The following is an 18801-nucleotide window of genomic DNA, read 5'->3' as shown; positions in this document are numbered from 1 at the left end:
TTTATCGTTGAAAATAAATTAGTTTATGGGATAGATTAATGGAATTTTTACTTCTGGAACCAGTACGTATTGAGCAGAACAGTGCCCACCCACTTTTACAGCCGTTTGGTTTCCGGAAATATTTTTCCCATTACATTGTTCCTCAGGCTTTCCATAAAATCCTTTATAAAAGAGTTCAAAGCCACGAATCAAACAAAAAGGATGCTCTGAGGTTAATCACAACATTAAAAACAGAACAAATTATTAGAAAATCGTAACAAAAGGACAAAGGTAAAAAACGTTGTTCCTCTTGTCTTTTACAAGTGTACAAACTACAATCTCAGTGGTCAGTCTTTAAAGGTTTATAAAATGTTGACAATACATTTGTCTATGAGATAAATGAATGGGACTTTTACTTCCTAAACCAGTCTGTTGCACTCCTAATTTAATCACTAGTTTTACTTATTTTATTTCAAGCTGCAATCAAAAAAGCAGATATTGATAAACACACACAGGAAGCTGGTTTATGTTTTCATATTAAAAATAATTTATTCCAGGACCACATATAAATAATTCTTGAAACACATTACAGATAATATTTGCTGTGAATAAATACCAAACAAACCAAAAAACAAGGCTTTTCATACGATACTCTATATGGAAATTTTGCACAAAATTTCTAGCTTGTCATCTATATTCCTCTAGGTCTCTAACTGGAATGTCATTATGTACTGTAAGTCAGAAGTACCATTACAGATAATTCCAGAGCAGCTTATTCGGTATTGTGCAAGTTTGTGATGATCTGAACTGAATTCAGATCCAGCATTTGAAGAGTAGACACTCTCAAATTTGTCTAGAGTGTATCGTTTATCCAAAGCACATTCTGTATGGTTGAGTCTAAGTCTCAATGTGCTTGCACAATATTGGACTTCAAACATGGGAATGTTTAACACAGACATACTTTTTTCATATACATGATGCCACAGGAAATAACAATAAACTTTTCTTTTACGTCTGTGCAGACTTTGCGGCAATATTCAAACAGAGAAAATCAGTTTGCGCATACTAGATGAATGCAAACAATAGACTGAGGCATTATGTGTTTAAAGGAGAGTAGTGCAACCGAAAGAATGTGGCAGGGCAAGACGTACAAACACAGAGCGGGCGTGTTTCTTACCTAGGTGTGTTTAAGTTCAGATGGAGACGTTTTCTGTCCAGTGTTTATTTGGACGGGGATTTCAGGCATCTCATAGTTTCTTCTCGTCAACATTTTTGGCACGGCAATTCCCTTCAGCTTAATACTTCGTAATCTGCTCTAGTGAACTGGGTTTGTGTCAAGTATCTGGCTTTTCATTGCACTTAAGAACATTTTCAGCCACAGGAAAATGTGAATGTATTCGTTCAACAGAACAGACCATAAAGTCATATGAAGTTAGCAAGGCAAGCAAAAGTGAAAAATACTTTCTAGAGCAAGAAGTGATCAAATGGTGAAGAAAACCATTCTCAAAGGCAAAAGATCCGTACTGCTCACATACATTAAATGGTGCAGCAGGGAATGAAATTCGAGCTCTGCTTAGCGAGCTCTCATTGGCACTTAACCTATATTATATGAAGAAACTATCAAATGCTGTCCTTCGGTGGTCTCCTTATTACCCTGTAACATCGTTTTCCTGTACTTTCAAAAAGGCCTGTTGGCTTTCTGCAGTCCACAGTGGCGACGTCCGTTGACTTGGACGTATCTTTCTCTAAATAAACTTTGGTCAGTTCGTTGGTTGATCTGAAATCATTAATTCTTACACATGCTTTCCACAAATATTTGTGATATGTTACCCTGTTCAACACAAATAGCAGACTCCACAGGTATGTGACTAGACGCTATTTATGCTAGCATCCCGCTTGAGTCCATATACACATTATACAAATGACTTCACTTGAGAGGTAATCACCAATTGTACAGCACCACTGGGCACTTTGGGCCCTGCTCATAATCGGTGGAGAATTCTGGGCAAAACGTTCCTTGTATAAGAGCGATAAATGTTCAAATGTTCTGTCACCCTCTGTAAATCTGCTTGAAGTGGTCACATTCATTACAGTAGCCTTGCTTCTCTTGATTGGCGTAGTGCTCGCAGCCCTGCGTCTTGCAGCGCTGTTTGCTTTTCTCTTTGGGCGCTTGTGCACGTCTCCCTTCTCGTTGGCCGCGACTAAGGCAGTCCGGGCAGAGGTCCGTACAACCGGGAGAGAGGTTCTTGCAACCGCTACGCCGACACTGCGCCTGGTTGAGCACCGGAGGTGGACGTGGTTTCGAGGCCCTCTGGATGGAAACAATAGAGCTTGTTGTTTTATAGTTTCTTCAATTGTATCTTGTGCAACTAGAAGGAATAACTCTGTCATTATAAACTCACCCTTATATTGTTCCAAACCTATATCACTTACTTTCAATATTGTGGCCAAGGTGCCATTATAAAATGATTGCAAAAGCGACAAAAAAGAAATAATCTCGACAATTATTTAAAATCTAGTCGCCGTTGAAACACTCGGGAACACTTTGTGCACATTCATATGCGATGAGTTATTGAATTACATCTTTAGAGCGTGCACCAGTGTCTTAAGGTGCTGTCACATTTACCTTTGTATGGTGAAAATCTGCGGGAGAAGTCATCTCTATGGGAATCCACCCGATCGTGAATTTCGCACGATAGAATACCGATGGTGAATACATTTACCTCTGTGGGTGGTGCTTCATACACAGCTACACTGAATATTAACAATGGAGAAGGATATCATTTTAGCGGGGACTTTCTTTTTATCTTTACTCTCCCAGAGTGTAAAAGGCAGAAATAAAAAGAGGATGATTGGCAATTACTTTTTGATGGTTTCAAACACGCTCAATTTCAATCATATTTCACCCTTTCTGTTGAGATGAGCTCACTGCACAAACAACAAACACAGCGCAACCACGATGTCCGTTTTGCGAACAAATTACTGTTTTGAACTGAACGAATCAGCTGAAAAGATTCACGAAACGGGCTTAAACTCAGAAGCTCAGGTTAGCAGTTTAAATCAGAATCACTTTCTCAGCGATTCATACAGTGAATCAGTTCACACTGACTCCCTCACTGAACCACAAAAATGTTTTCCTTTCTGTACGTTTTGAACTGTTACTGTGATGTGTACTTTAGGTTCGTTATGCTTAACATCAGTCTAATTACTGATTAATTCTTCATGCGACAACGTGTCATTTAAGATGCATATTCACAGCTGGGTTTTCTTGAAATTAATTAACAAACAGTGTTCTAAAATATTCCAATATGTTACAAACACATTATTTATTATTGTTGAGGATAACGCATTGAAGGGAGAACTTTGTTTGGAGCACTTTTATGGTTATTTTTAATCGTTCTGGAGCTTGTAAGAAAGGATGTTGTTAAAAAATTCACCTTTTGTGTTCCACGGTAGAAAGTCATGAAGTCATTGGAATAACTAGTGAATAAATAATGACAGAATTGTAATTTTTAGAGGAAATAATCCTTTAAGTGCGACCAAACTTATCATATGGTAACTTACTGTGACAAGAGGTGGTGAATGAGGGCCTCTGCTAGCAGCTTGGTTGAGTCTGGCACTCTGTTCCTTCACAAAGCACTTGTTGCAGTAACCCTCTAGCATGGCCTTCCCCTCAGAACCACAACCCTGGCCCCGGCACGGTGTACAGTTCTGAAATCCCGCCTCAGATATGTGTCTGGGCTGGACAATAGTAGGTGTAGCCTCTGTACAACCCCAAAAAAACAAAGGTCAACATTACAAGCTCTGTGAATGCAAAATTAGCTCACAGAGCAAACAGTTACCCTAACAGGACACATTAAAACTGAGGGAGAAATTCACTTAGTATGAATTGTATCTGCTGATTGTGTTGTTTATTTGCACATGCTGTCTGCATCATTTTAGCACCTGATTTACAAAATGGAACAATGCAAATCAGAAAATGGCGCAAACATGCTCAAAATTTGTGCTGTCCGGTTCTGACTGCTAGGTTGTGGAGCAGGCTAAGGCTATCACAATCTGACGGAAATGTACAGCACCCACCCTTGCGAACCGCACAACCGTATGCTCGTCTCCATCGTTTGATTAATGACTTCTGCTATGATCAACAAAAATTTCCTCAAACATCTCTTTAAGCCTTTATCAAATTTGTTTACGACTTCCTTTCAGTGGGGTGGTGATAGCACATTGTTAATTGTGGCAGGCAAATAGCGCTGACTTTTGTGAATGTGGAACATTCTACAATGAGCCTCATTTGCATAGAAAGGAGGCATATTAATGCTAAAAGAAATTATTGTGGTTAGGTTAAATGTATATTTTTTTGCAATGTTAACAGATACAAATACAATTTAAAAAAAATTGCATAAAAAAAAAGTATATGCTTGGTTGAGGTAGATACATTTTTTTAAACTGTAAGACATGCGCTTAAACAAAAATGAAAATACATTTAATATAAAATATATAACTATAGAATTTTCATAGGAATGTAGATGTGCATTAAAAAAAGACATGTGCCTTGGCCTCAACAAGCCATGTGAATACATAATTCAAAGTATCGGAAATGTTGCTCTGGTTATTCTGAAATGCCGTAAGTCATCAAAATGATTAGCTACTATTACCTCTCAGAACTGTGTGACATGCTTTCAGTCTTAGACATGAGGTATCTGCCACTGAACGCTAGCAAACATGACATTTCTCTAAATCACAAGTAATTTATTACTTTAAAAAAAAAAAAAGCTGCAGTGGCTTCAAGTTCCATTTTCTTTTCTATTTTGCACCAATTTCCCCTGAAGTGATGATTTTGTTCTCTTAAACACATGGGATAGAAACTTTTTTGCATAAATTAAATTCGAACCTTGGATGGAAACATGACTAATTACCTAAATTAAATACTCAATGTGCAGCAGCATAAATAGTGGCTGTTAAGTAGCACTGCATGGTGTAGCGACCTCATCATAAGATGCACTGAAATATTGTGCACTAAAGTGGTGCAATGGTTTAGTGAATTCGCCCCTGATTTGCAGGGGTGAATTCAATGTTCCCATCACCTAATCAATGTCCATGTTCAAGAGTATTGCTACGTCAGTTCTATGTGACTGCAGAGTTGTTGCACTTACGGTGATTGGTCTGGTAGTCTAGAAAACATATAGTGCAGAATCCAAGCTTCTCTGGTGTACCAAAGAACTGGCAGCCGGTGCGTTTACACTGTCGGGCGGCAGGCGTCTGCCAGGTGTGACCAGTGGTGCCAGTGCGTTCCGTTTCCCTATGCAGTGCCCACACATAGCCCTCCGTTTGAGGCTCCTGCTGCTGGGAGTCTCCCCTCTCGGAAACAGCAGTCCTCTGCATGCAGGGTGGGCAAAGACCATTAAATATCCTAAAGACCTCCTGTCGACACATAATGCACCTCTCTGTGTCCCTTTCATGCTCTCTTTCCCGCTCCCGGCTGCCTGACGCCCTCTGACACCAGCCGTGAGAAGGGCCTTGCGGCACCCCGTTGAAAGCAGATCTGTTTTGCCTCGCTGTAAAGCAACGTTCACACAGCCCGTCGTGCTCTACGCTGAGCGTGAACAGGCAACCAGGTGTCTTGCACTTCATAGCATGAGTCTCGCTGTACAGGCTTAGGCTGGGTGCCGTAGGTGGTGCGGAACGTGGGCTGGGCAGCACGGAGCGCTCTAGTCTACCCCGACTCTCCGGGTCAGTGGTCGAGGTCTGATTGGTGGTGGAAATGGTGTCTGGTTTTCTGCCCGCCTGCCGCTTTTCAAAGCACTCGTGACAGTGCGGCTGAGTGTCCACCGAGACGTAGAAGGTGCAGCGAGGCGTGGCGCAGCGGATCTCAATGAGAGACAGTTGGGAGACGGAGAAGGGAGGAGGACGCTGGGATTGGGGTGCCCATAAAGACTCCTTGTCTTCTTGCCAGCGCTTGTATTCGTGGTTAACCAGCTGTAGGTAGTCCTCCATCAGGTTCATATCCTCAGGCAGATTGCCTTCATCCAGTCTGGAGGAAAGATTCATGATTTAAAAAAGATATACAGTAACGTGCCACTTTGAAGTCACCCCAATTAGCAAACTTTATTACCACCAAATGAACTTTTAGTTCATACCTGGCTGCAGTGATGATCTGTGTAGGATCATGGCCCAGGCCATTAACAGGGATCTCTATAAGCATTAGGTAGTCTTTAAGCAACTTGTCTTTCTGTTGCTGCTCCTTTTCTGTCAGGAAATGCGCTCGGAGCTCTTCGAACCCTCCCCGTCCAGGTTTTATCAATGGCACCGCACGGATCTCTGATTCAGCATAAAAAAAAAATTGAAGATATAAATACACTGGCCTGACTTGTAAGAACACATTCAGGAGTAATGTAATGTCTGGTGGCCTACCTGGGCCACTGTCCTTGATAGTAATCAGGGGTGCAAAGTGCTGTGAGTCGTAGCCGAACACAATGGGATATTTGTAGCACTCTCCTGGAGGCCAGAGCAGAGGCAGGTAGATGCCCCCCACATTGAGGGGTGAGAAGGAGGATCCGGACTTCATACTCCTGACTACTTGGTCTGTTGAGACAAAAAAAAAAAATCTGAATGGTTTCTGTTATGTTTATGTTGGCTTAAAGTGTCTGTATACAAAGTAGTCAGTTTAATTTGAAGGATTTGTCTTCTTGCTCCAATGAGTAAGTGTTAGGATATGTACCTGCGATAACAATAATCGGCCTCCGCAGAATATTTGAGAGCACAAAGATGTGAATGTCCTCCAAAGAGTCAAATTGTAGGCCATTACTGCTAGACACAGGAGAAGCCATTTCTACAATCTTCACCCATTCCTCCTCCCAGTTCTGAGAAACCAAAAATACATTCTATGACTTCAATACACATTGTGTCAAATTAAAGAAATATTACAGGTTCAATACAAGTTAAACGACGTATAGCCATAAGACGTAAACAATATACGTGTTCACATGAATTTTAGTGTGATAAAATCACTTATAGGTTTTACAAGTGTTGCATCATTATTGCAACAGTAGTATTACTGGATATAACTTTACATAGATTAGTAAGGATAGTAGGCTTTTCCTTTTTCATGCATCGATATTCAGATCATTTTTCAGATGATTATCGATCTATATCTGCTTTTTTTAGATATAAATCTAGATTATTAGACTAGATTCACAAATTTAGACTGCCACCTGCACTGCATCGAACGTCCTGTGTGTGATATGTGCCTTTGTCCTATCCGTGATTCGGCACTACTCGTCCGGTGTGCAACCGGCTTCAGTCTTAAGTTTAGTAAATGTTGTAGCACCCCCTTGTGGTCTCCTAAAGCCATTACACCTGACTACACTAAACTGAAGGCCAACTGACAGTGGATTGTAAAGCACACAAATTAGACTTCTAATTTAAATGTCGTCTAATGTTAATATACGATTGCCAAAAAAAACGTATCGATAAAATGTGCCGATCAATATATCGATATTGTTATGGCATTACTAAAGGTTATTAAGCAATTTTATCATACAAAATCATGTCAACACATATAATGGAATGGGGCCAATGCATCTTTTTATGTTTATTGACTGGCCCCATTCACTTTTTGTAACATATGACCTTGTCTTGTTTTACTGTTTCCCCTTTGTTTTCCATTTGTTACTCCATAGTCTTCACTTTTGACCCGTCTGTAACTCCACAGTCTTGTTAGCCCTCGTGTTCATTGTTCATTGTTTTCACCTGTCCTCGTTAGTTTCCCATTGGTTTCTGTTCATCACCTTATTATGTTACTTTGAGTTCTGTTTGTTCATTGGTCCTTTCTTGTATTTATACCCTGCCTGTTTGTTCAGTCACTGTCGATCGTTGTTTTGTTAGTGAATATTTGTATGCCGTTAAGCCTGCTCTGTATTCCCTTCCCGAGTTCTCTATTTCTGTTTATTTCCCCACTGTGGGTTTTCCTTTGTGTTTGTTTATTTAATAAAGTTACTGCGTTTGGATCCTCAACCTTGTCTCCTTTGTCTGCCCTCGTCCTCATCCGTGACACTTTTACTGTAAGTGAATTACTGTAACCCCACTTTTCTTTTAAATTAACAAGGGACAAGTTAAAAATTGTATGTGGTAATCAATATTATGCCACAAATGCTATCGATTAAGCTTAACTTGTATTGAACCCGAAATATTCCTTTAATAATTATTATAAATGATTGATACAAAAACGTACATTTATATTATGCCTCGTTAGGACACAGTGTAACACTTAGTGGTTCATCTTAAAGGTGAAGTGTTTAATTTGTACCAAATAGTGGATGTTTTCAAATAGTAGGTGTTTTCAAAACTACCTTTTCTGCCATTGTTCGGACAAAAACTTTAGCAAGTCAACCAATGAACGGCTTACTTATTAACATTAATAAATTATCTTGGAACATTAAAAGTGCCGTAAGGGGTTTTTTTTTTTTTTTTTTTTTTTTTACATGGAAAAGTATGCAAAAATGTTTCCTCCTCCCTTAAAGATCCCTTAAACTTTGTTTAAGGGATCTTTGTTTAAACTTTGTTTAAACAGCAAAAAAAATAAAAAATTGTCCGAATACATTGATGCTTTTCATCCATCAATAATTTTGCTTGTTTCTCTTTTGTTCACAATATTATCTTTGGAGGGTGGGGTTTTGTAATGAGGGGGGCATGGCTAATTCAAAGGCTCAGTCATACGAAAGCTTCAGAACACTAAAATCGCTTACAGCACCCTTTAGATAGCAGCTTTAAGTGCTGTTAAACTTTAATATGTGCTTTAATATGAAGAACTTAAAAATCTTGATCGGTCAAGCAAACCTTCTAAAACTGATTTTCTTGCACAATGCATATGACAAGTCTCTTTAACCTTTATTTTTTTTAGCCGTTTTCTTTTGCTGCCACACAAAGGACATTTTGTACATATTCACAATGAAGGTTGAAGTAGTTACCGAAGTGCTGTATCGCAGGCCAGTCAGTGTGAACTCTTGCGAGTGTAGCAGCTCCGTTTGGAAACGCATTCTGAAGTTACTAGTGTCTGTTTCCTTAAGCACAGCATAAAGTGCCTTCCGCAGCACCAGATCTGTGTCCTGAACCCCCAGCAGGTACTGAGAGGCTGCATGGAGCAGGCAGTTCCCATCACCTGAACGAAAACACACAACACACACATGGCTCTGTTACAAAACCTAGTGAGATGCCTATTTATGCAGCATTTTAAGGCACTTTGCAAAACAATTTTTTTTTAAATTTATTTATTCATTTATTTGTCAGGGACCATGCACAAAACATTAATCTCACAAGAGAAGAGATGCTTTGCACCAGATTTAGCTACTAGCTAATTTCCATCTGCAGTCCCTGGGCAGGTAAATAAAACAATATAAACATAAAACACTACAAATATATGCACATAAATACACACATTTATTTACATTTGTTTGCTGCCTAGGTAGAGAATTCCAAATCAGTTACTTATGAGGTTCCATTTCATTTAGGATGCTCCATTAGAAGGCGGCAGACAGCAAATCAGCTGACTAGGTTTTGAAATGGAGCCTTTGCACTAAAACTTGGTTGTCCTAAAGGATAACATTACCCGCTTGCAGATAACCCATGACAAATTACTCTTAGAAGTGCACTTAGAGATTACACTTCAGCTTTCATTGGAATCTGAGGTCATATAAGTTCAAAATGCAAGCTTTCACAAAAAGGCAACTATGTTGCAGGACAAACTTTCAGTTCCTGTTTGACGTTTTGCAATAACATAGATTGTCGTGACAGATAAAGCTTTAGCAATCTACTGACTATGCAGAGTATCTCAACTAGTGGTTGACCAATACATTGCTGAGGCCGATATTCTGACTATTTTAATTATCGGCATCGGCCAAAACATTTTCCTGTTTGGCCGATTTTATTCTTGAGGGCACCAAATATCACCTGGATGTATGTGAAGTGCCTGAGACATGTCAACAACCAGTCACGATTCATTTTGTTATGTGCCATCGCGTTACTACAATAATAGTGTGCAACAGAGTCTCATTTAAATGGTCTGCATATCAGAGACGCGGCAGACGAGTTTGTGCTCAATGTGAAAGTGCTCGCCTGTTTCATTCTCCCTCTCTCTCTCAACAGTTCCCTGTAATTTTAACTGTCTTGTCTAATGAGAAAAAGGCAAATATCAATAAAAATAATATCATGTATACCATCTGCAAATATGCACAAATCACGTTTAAACAGATGTAATAAACTAACCACACACAACTTGAGCAGATCCAGCAAACTGTGGAATGCTCATGAATCTTCCTCTGAAGCACGTTTTCTAACAGTCTCTCCTCAACAGTTCCCTGTAACTTTTAACTTTCTTTTCTAATGATAAAAGGCAAATATCAATAAAACTTTTATTATATACCAAATATGCAGATATCTCGTTTAAACCGATGTAATTCACAAACCTCACAAAAATACAGCATTTTCTTCATGGCGAGTGCTCATCTAATATCTTCCTATGAAGCCAGAATCAAAACTTCAGGATCAGAAAGAAAAGTTCCTCTGATAACACAAATCATGATGGTCACTCTGTGATGATCCAAGCAGGCGATCCAGGCCCTTACTGTCAGGAGATTGCTGCTGCTTGCTGGACCCGCATGAGCGCGTGAGTGCAACCAAAGTCTTTCTGGCAAGTCAGTCCACTGTCGCTCATGTTTGTCATGACAGTGCGGTATCTTCCCCACTGAAGCAGTATCTACTTCAATGGGGAAAGGCGAAATCGCGAAAGGCGAAATCTCCAAAACGGTTGGTCGAGATTACGATCAAAGAACATATTTCAAATCCGCAATAAAATCTGACAACACTGATATCATAAATGGTGCTTCTTTACCTCAGATTACATTAAAAAACATAATTTCCCAGCTTTTACAGCTATTGCACATTCACGTTCTCAAGTTGATTGACAGGTGATATCTGTATCTAAAAGGTGATTGGCTCTTTTACCTGTAAGGCGGGACTTCCTATCTACATCCGTTGACCGTTGGCTGCAGTTGGGCATTCTAATTTATCCCATTCATTTTAATAGAAGTGGCCCGACTCTGCTAAATACTCTCTGGTTTAACTTCAAGGTAAAAGCGCTTCACGTGTGCTGTAAGTAAATGTCATATTCACTACGCACTGTATGTACAATTGATTTGATTCTGTATTTTTTGAGTAAATACGATTGCTAACATGAATATGCCATCCATGGTTGCAGTACTACTGTGTGTACTGTTATTTCCTTCTTCCTAATATATTAATAATTTCTTCATTTTCATCAATAAATTACTAAAATTTAAAAAACATTTAATGACAAAACAGAAATCTTAAAAAACTGCTATCTACCATTTAAAATACAATATTTTTTTAGATGAGACTTTTTTTACAAAAATAGTTAAATAAAGAGTTTATTATTATTATTATAATTTTTTTCTTTTATAGCAATTTTAGATTTATGTTATTTATTATATTAAATTGTGTGATATATCAGCATTGTATCAGCCTATTGGTCATCCTGCTCTCTGTATATCGGCCATTAAAAAACCCATATCTGTCGACCACTAGTCACAACAGCAATATCCTTCACACCAAAATGACCACATTTCTCGAAAAGCTATTGAGATAAAAGCTATATAGGGGATTTCCACAGATGTGCTAAAGCAGTTTAAAAATATCCATTACACCAATCGTGTACATTTAAAACAAATACGGCAATATCTCTGCAAAAGCACGACTCAACAGCAATTTGGACATACAGGATCATGTGACATAGGAACTTTTTAAACATCTGAAAGTTGAAAAAGACCTCACAAAACTTTACTATAATGTAAATTTAGGTAAATCAGTAACTTTACAGATTAACAAACTTTGGTTGATCAAAGGGCAAGAAAGGGCATGCAAAACATTAAAAAAAATTATTCACCCAAAAATTATAAATCTCTAACAATTTAATCACCCTCAATGCGTTCCAAACTCATGACTTTTTCTTCTGCATAAAACAAGCTAATTATTTTGAAGGATATATGATGTGTTTATTCCCAAGTCAATGGGGTCCAAAACAAAGAGCAGATAAAGGCAGCATAAAGGTAATCCATGCTACTCCAGAGGTTTAATCCATGTCATCTGAAGTAATAAGATCAGTTTTGGGTAAGAAACAGAAAAATTTTAAGTCCTTATTCATTATAAATCTTGACATCCGCAGTCTCCTTGGCGCGTTCATGACAGAAGTTTGATTACACTTCCTTGAGCATGACATATGTGCTATACAGCATTTGTATACACTTCAGAAGGCATGGATTAAACCACTTTAGTTGTATGGATCACTTTTGTGCTGCCTTTATGTACTTTTCAGAGCTTAAAAGTGTTTGGACCTCTGGACAAAAACACATCATATCTCCTTAAAATAAAAAGTCTACGTGTTCCGCAGAAGAAAGAAATTCATATAAGTTTGAGACGGCGTAAGGGTGAGAAAATGATGTGTGAATTATTATTTTTGGGTGAACCATTTCTTCAAATCTCACAATATAACACGCTCTGCAGAGTTACACCAATGTCCTAGATTCTGTGTTATTTCTGAGGTTGTGCAACATGTGTGCGCACATGTATTTCTGTGCATTTACATGTGCATTCTACATTAGCGACTGTGAAACAGTCTGAGGGCAATGGCGAGGAATTTCCCTTGTATGTGCTTCTGTGATTAAGCACCGTAAGGGCTTCACTTCAACTCTTTCTTCCCCTTGACACCAGAGCTATATAATGCGTCTGGACTTTCCAGAGAGGAGGGGCAATGCTGTATGGGAATGCCTGCGCTCGTGCTATCTCCGGGCTGCTAATAACCAAGAGTTCTGAAATATTCAATGTGGGAGAGACAAAATAGGAAAAGTGAACATATGATGTTGTTCCTGTTATTTAAACCTGTGTAAATCTTCAAAGCCGTGGGTTAGGTCCACACCTGCTATGAACAACACAAAGACCAAATGGAGCTAAGAGTAGAGGGTGGTTTTAACTGCTCAAAAAAAAAAAAGTTTTGTTAAGAGAAATTATTTATACAGTGCATAATAGACCACAGTTTCCACACGACCTTTACACAAGTGTTTACAGACATCTTTTTGAAAGCCATTTAGGTTAGCAATCTCTCCCAGGAATATGTAAGTGTGGTAACTCGTTCACTATAAGACTAAGAATGCTACGACCCCACAGAAACAAACTATCACAGCTACAAACAAACTAATCTGAATCTAGATCTGCACATGAATAGTAACTAGGTAGTTCACATGAAATAGTTTGGGAAGTTGACATGTCCTATATTGTTTTAAAAAGCAAAAGAGGCACAAGTCGAAATAAAATGTATTGTGGTAATCAATATTATGCCACAAATGCGGTCGATTGGGCTTAACTTGTATTCAACCCGGAATATTACTTTGCAAAATTAAAGTGTAAACTACAGCAAATGTACATAGACAACACGTGGAAACAAACCACATCCTTATCAACAGCACCAGCCATTTTGGTCAAAGAAGCAAAATACATCCTTAAAATAAATGAGTACGAATTATAGACACATGCTAACATTGTCCGGTTCTCCTCTGACTTGTTTTCCTGTAATTTGATCAGATAACCTCTAACAGTCAGCAGTCCAAGATGTTATTTGCAAGCTTTTTGAATGAATAGCAGTGAAATGTACTTCTCATCCATGCTTTAATAGTATCAGTTTTTGGCAAATGTAAGCTGGGTTGCCCTCTACGCATTCTTCATGTGCTAATTTTGGCAGAACACATGCTGTGCTGACCTAGAAGGCTATTACATTCATGCAGACAGGAACGTCGCATATTATTTTTTTTACAAAGCCACAAAAACCAGACAAAATCAGATGCAACTTTTTAAGGAACCCTAATCCTATCTGTTTAAAATTATGTATGATTATTTTCATTCAGACCAGAAAACATACCTAACTTCTGAAGAAACTCTAACCCTACCAAAATGATGTACGATTTGATTTAAGTACTCTAAAACTGAAAATTACAAAAGGAAGAATTTTTTTTTACATAGCTAATATAAGAAATACGTTACTACAGATGTTATGTTAATTCCAGTTTTCCCTTTATCTTCTGTTATGGGTCATATAAGTGAAATCCACTAAAAAGAGCACATTCCAATCTAACGCTTTCATAATCCCGTGTGATTTAAGAGGAAATTCCAATTTCATTATGAGGACAAATCTGTGCTGTCCAGATCTCTGAACAATTACAAATTTACCAAAATACAACAATGAGACATCATCCACTACCAGGAAATACGGTGATATTAGGAGGTCTGCACATTAACTAGCCTATATAATATAATGACACTAACTAACATATAACAAAACTGTGGTTACAGTAACTAGTGACTGTACAATGGAGCAATAATGGCAAGTACAGAGAAGTTTCCCTCGCAGCATTACTCATAAGAGGAGAGCAGTGCGACCTGATCCGGAGTGAACAGGAGAAACATCAGAGTCATAAAACGCTCAATGTGAGCCCCACATCACAGCACGTCCCTTAAATCAAATTGTGCAGTACAATTAGGGGAGAAAAACATTGGAGTGACAGACAGTGCAGGGTTTTCCCGTCCGCCCTCAAGCACTTATGGGGAAAGCTTTAAACAGAACTTATTTCTTTAAAGTGGTTGACCGATTTTTAATGGACAATACCGATATGTAGAGAGCAGGGTGGCCAATATTATGCAAATATATTTAAAAAATTTAATGACAGCAAGTGACATGTACACACAATTTCTTGAAAGAAATGACATTGTAGCTTATTGTATACAATATCTACTAAAAAACAAAAAAAAATTGGATAAAAGCCAGAAATGGCTTTTATCCACTGACGAATTTCTGTAATTCGGCCAACCAGACAAATACATCGAACGGATTTGATAAGGACTGCCAACTGGGCTGGGAAACTACATTTGAATTTGTAGATTAAATATTACCAAAAATGTTAATTTAATTTGAATTTTAAAGTCACCAGATTGTTTCCTTAAGATGCCACAATAAAAGCCAAACAGTTTTGCCAGGACGTTTTTGCAAAACGTGTCTTGAGACACCTGCGGTCTACTAAACTGTATTTGTTGTGGCAAATCAAGCCAAATCTTTTTTAGTGCAAGAATGCGATCAATCTGAAGCCATCGTCCGTGTTTGCCACAGTTTAAGCACTCAAATGTGCATTCTACCACAAATCCTATTAAGCCATAATGAATTATGCCACACCTTTTGACCAATGATTTAAAAATGTACATGGACAATGTCAATTTCCATGACTGTTCCAGGACAGGAAATCACCATTTTCAAATTCTCAGATATTTTAAGGCTTTTCGTGACTGTTGGAACTCTTTACCAGGCTTATCAAAAGAAGGCAGAAATATAGTATAGTTACCGTTGGTTCTCAGTGGCACCAGCTTCTTGACCTCTCTGCACCAGTTCAACCTCTTCTCCTGTTCCAGTGAGCTTTGCATGGCCCGGTCCAAGATGGCCGCCTGGATGATCTCTCGGAAGGCCTGCGGGAACTGGCTCATGCGGATCATTTCCAGTGTGTAGCGATGCATGCTACGCAGGTGATGTATCAGGCCGCCGCTGGCCGAGGGCTTGACCACATCATTGGGCACTCGCTCTCGGATCTTCACCGCCTTCAGCAAGTTGCTCACAAATAGGAACTTGGGCAGGAAGTTCTGGCCCTGAGACATTGAGATGTGGAGCGGGGAACCAATCTATCTCTGTAAAAGAAGACGTGAAGCAAATACACCATTGTCAGTAGCGTTCAACCCACGGCCATGTGCTGCAAATATGAATTTCCCCACATTTTCCTGGCAAGAACTGAAAGAAAGATCAAGACTCTTAAATCTAATGGTGTATTCCAGTTTCATAGCAAAGGGCCATGTTGAGGTCAGATGAGTGAAAGGTTAACATCTGTATTAGTCAACCCTCACAATGAATTTTCCCAAATGAACTAAAACACTAACACAAAAGCTGATGTATGTCTGTCTGGAAACAGTCATTGACTGCAAGGGCACCATTTATTTGTCTCAGCAGCCGAGGTTCTTTGGGGACATCTTATTCACAACACTAAATATGAATATGAATATGAATAAAATACCTCGCCTGAAACATTCATTATTTTGTTATCGTGGAGAAAAGAATCAAAGCAGCGTCCACAGTATTATTTTAAACAAAGAACAACAGGGACAATAGAGACCACTGCGAAAATATTGTACATCAATTGCTGACGCTCGAATTACGTAATTCACTTGACAGAAGCCGTTAGACAATGCAACACGGTTACACTCGAAAGGAAGCGATATGTCCCCATGGCAACAATTGAACGGTTTCTCCGCTTAATGTATTTAATCACTGATAAGTGACGTCTTCGCAAACAATGGCTGTCAAATCCGTGTCGATCAAGACTGTCCGTACAAGACGGTCGTTGAAGCTCGAGACAATACAGACTCTCTCTCTCAAAGACCGGGAGAAAGCGTCGGTTTTTTCGGATACAGTATGGATAAGACATTATACTGTCAAGAAAACAGACAGCGACGAATACAACTCTTACCTGTTCAATATGTCTGTATCTAGCAACAAAGCCCATAAGATGCTCTCCCTCTCCTGCTGCTTCACTCAGTCCGCTTTAATCGTAATCATCCATAGCGCTTTCTGCTATCCAATATATTTCAGTGATCGAATGAGAGACGTCTAAAACACTGCGAAGCCTTTAATCTAGTTAAAACAGTCCGATTGATAGCTGTACAAAAAGCCATTGGGGATTTCCATAAGGTGCTTTCCACTTTTTCAACCCATCACAGCGTTCTGTTCGTCTCATCCGCTAGGGGGCGCCCAAGAGAGGCGTTGCACGCTTACGTTACGTTCGGCTTGATGACGTAAACTCGACGCTTGTTTTGCCACACCCATAGTGGTAGTTAAGGTGATGTGGGAAAGTCACACGTAAGCCTCTCCTCAGTGCAAGACATATATATAAGCACCTAAATTAATCTTAGACTGTGAGAAACAAGATTCTCTGGTCTGATGAAACAAAGATTGAACTGTTTGGCCTCAATTCCAAGCGTCATGTCTGGAGGAAACCAGGCACCGCTCATCACCTGCGCAATACCATACCAACGTTGAAGGTGGTGGGAGCATCCACATGTTGTGAGGGTGTTTTTAAGAAGCAGGGACTGGGGGACTGGTCATGGTTGAAGGAAAAATACAGAGATATCCCTAAGCACACAGCCAAGACAACGTAAGAGTAGCTTAGGGACAACTCTATGAATGTCCTTGAGTGGCCCAGCCAGAGCTCGGACTTGAACATAATCAAACATTTCTGGAGAGACCTGAAAATGGCTTTCCACTGACAGTCCCCATCCAGCCTGACAGAGCTGGAGAGGATCTGCAGAGAAAAATGACAGAAAATCCTCAAATCCAGGTGTGCAAAGCTTGTTGCATCATACCCAAAAAAACTTGAGGCTGTAATCGCTGCTATAGGTGCTTCAACTAATTACTGAGTTAAGGGTCTGAATACTTGTGTCAATGTGATATTTCAGTTAAATATATTTGCAAAGTTATTGAAAATATGTTTTTTGCTTTGTCATTATGGGGTATGGAGTATAGATTGATTGAGCATAAGGCAAAATGTAACATAACAAAAGGTGAATAAAATGAAAGGGTCTGAATACTTTATGAATGCACTGTGTATGTGTGTGTGTGTATATGTATATATATATATATATATATATATATATATATATATATATATATATATATATATATATATATATATATATATATACATATATATATATATATATATATATATACACACACACAGTATATGACCATTAATTAGTCATAAAATGTGATCTCATCTTCATAACCCCCCATGTCAATAGATAAATCATTACATTTGTCAATAAATACATAAATATGTATGTCAGTTAATCATAAAATGTATCAATAAATACATAAATGACAAGAAATATATAAATAATGAAATGTGTGTATACGTATGTGTACACACACACACACATATATATGTGTGTGTGTGTGTGTGTGTGTGTGTGTGTGTGTTTATAAAAAATTCTAAAATGTGTCGGTATGAAAAACTGGTGCACTTCACAAAATAGATGGCATCACGAGGAAGGAAATTATGTGGATATATTGAAGCAACATCTCAAGACATCAGCCAGGATGTTTATGCTCAGTTGCAAATAGGTCTTCCAAATGGACAATGACCCCAAGCATACTTCCAAAATTGTGGCAAAATGGCTTAAAGACAACAAAGTCAAGGTATTGGAGTGACCATCATAAAGCCCTGACCTCAATCTGATAGAACATTTGTGGGCAGAACTGAAAAAGTGGGTGCGAGGAAGGAAGCCTACAAACCTGACTCAGTTACACCAGTTCTGTCTGGAGGAATGGACCAAAATTACAGCAACTTATTGTGAGAAGATTGTGGAAGGATACCCAAAATATTTCACCCAATGTAAAAAATGTAAAGGCAATTTTACCAAATACTAACAAACTGTATGTAAACTTCTGACCCACTGGGAATGTGATGAAAATAAATAAAAGCTGAAATAGCTCTACTATTATTCTTAGATTTTACATTCTTAAAATAAAGTAGTGATCCTAACTGACCTAAGACAGGGAATGTTTTCTACAATTAAATATCAGGAATTGTGAAAAACTGAATTTAAATGTATTTGGCTAAAGTGTATGTAAACTTCTGACTTCAACTGTATATGTACAGTGTATATATA

At 38.6% G+C, this 18801-nt stretch overlaps 1 protein-coding gene across 1 annotated transcript; it reads right to left on the bottom strand.

The window, feature by feature from the left end:
* Nucleotides 1-535: 535 nt before the first annotated feature.
* Nucleotides 536-16856, bottom strand: tnfaip3 (tumor necrosis factor, alpha-induced protein 3). The gene is made up of 9 exons (XM_052151200.1): nt 16602-16856; nt 15432-15768; nt 8946-9136; nt 6698-6839; nt 6391-6561; nt 6117-6297; nt 5133-6010; nt 3544-3743; nt 536-2290 (listed from the first exon to the last, which is right to left on the bottom strand). Exons 2-9 carry the CDS (start codon nt 15736-15738, stop codon nt 2030-2032), a joined length of 2331 nt encoding a protein of 776 aa, XP_052007160.1. The 5' UTR covers nt 15739-15768; nt 16602-16856; the 3' UTR covers nt 536-2029.
* Nucleotides 16857-18801: the final 1945 nt, after the last annotated feature.

Source organism: Xyrauchen texanus, chromosome 20, assembly GCF_025860055.1.
Source record: "Xyrauchen texanus isolate HMW12.3.18 chromosome 20, RBS_HiC_50CHRs, whole genome shotgun sequence".
NCBI classification, from domain to species: domain Eukaryota; kingdom Metazoa; phylum Chordata; class Actinopteri; order Cypriniformes; family Catostomidae; genus Xyrauchen; species Xyrauchen texanus.
The sequence above is the reverse complement of the archived record's forward strand: the minus strand, read 5'-3'. Positions and strand labels throughout refer to the sequence as shown.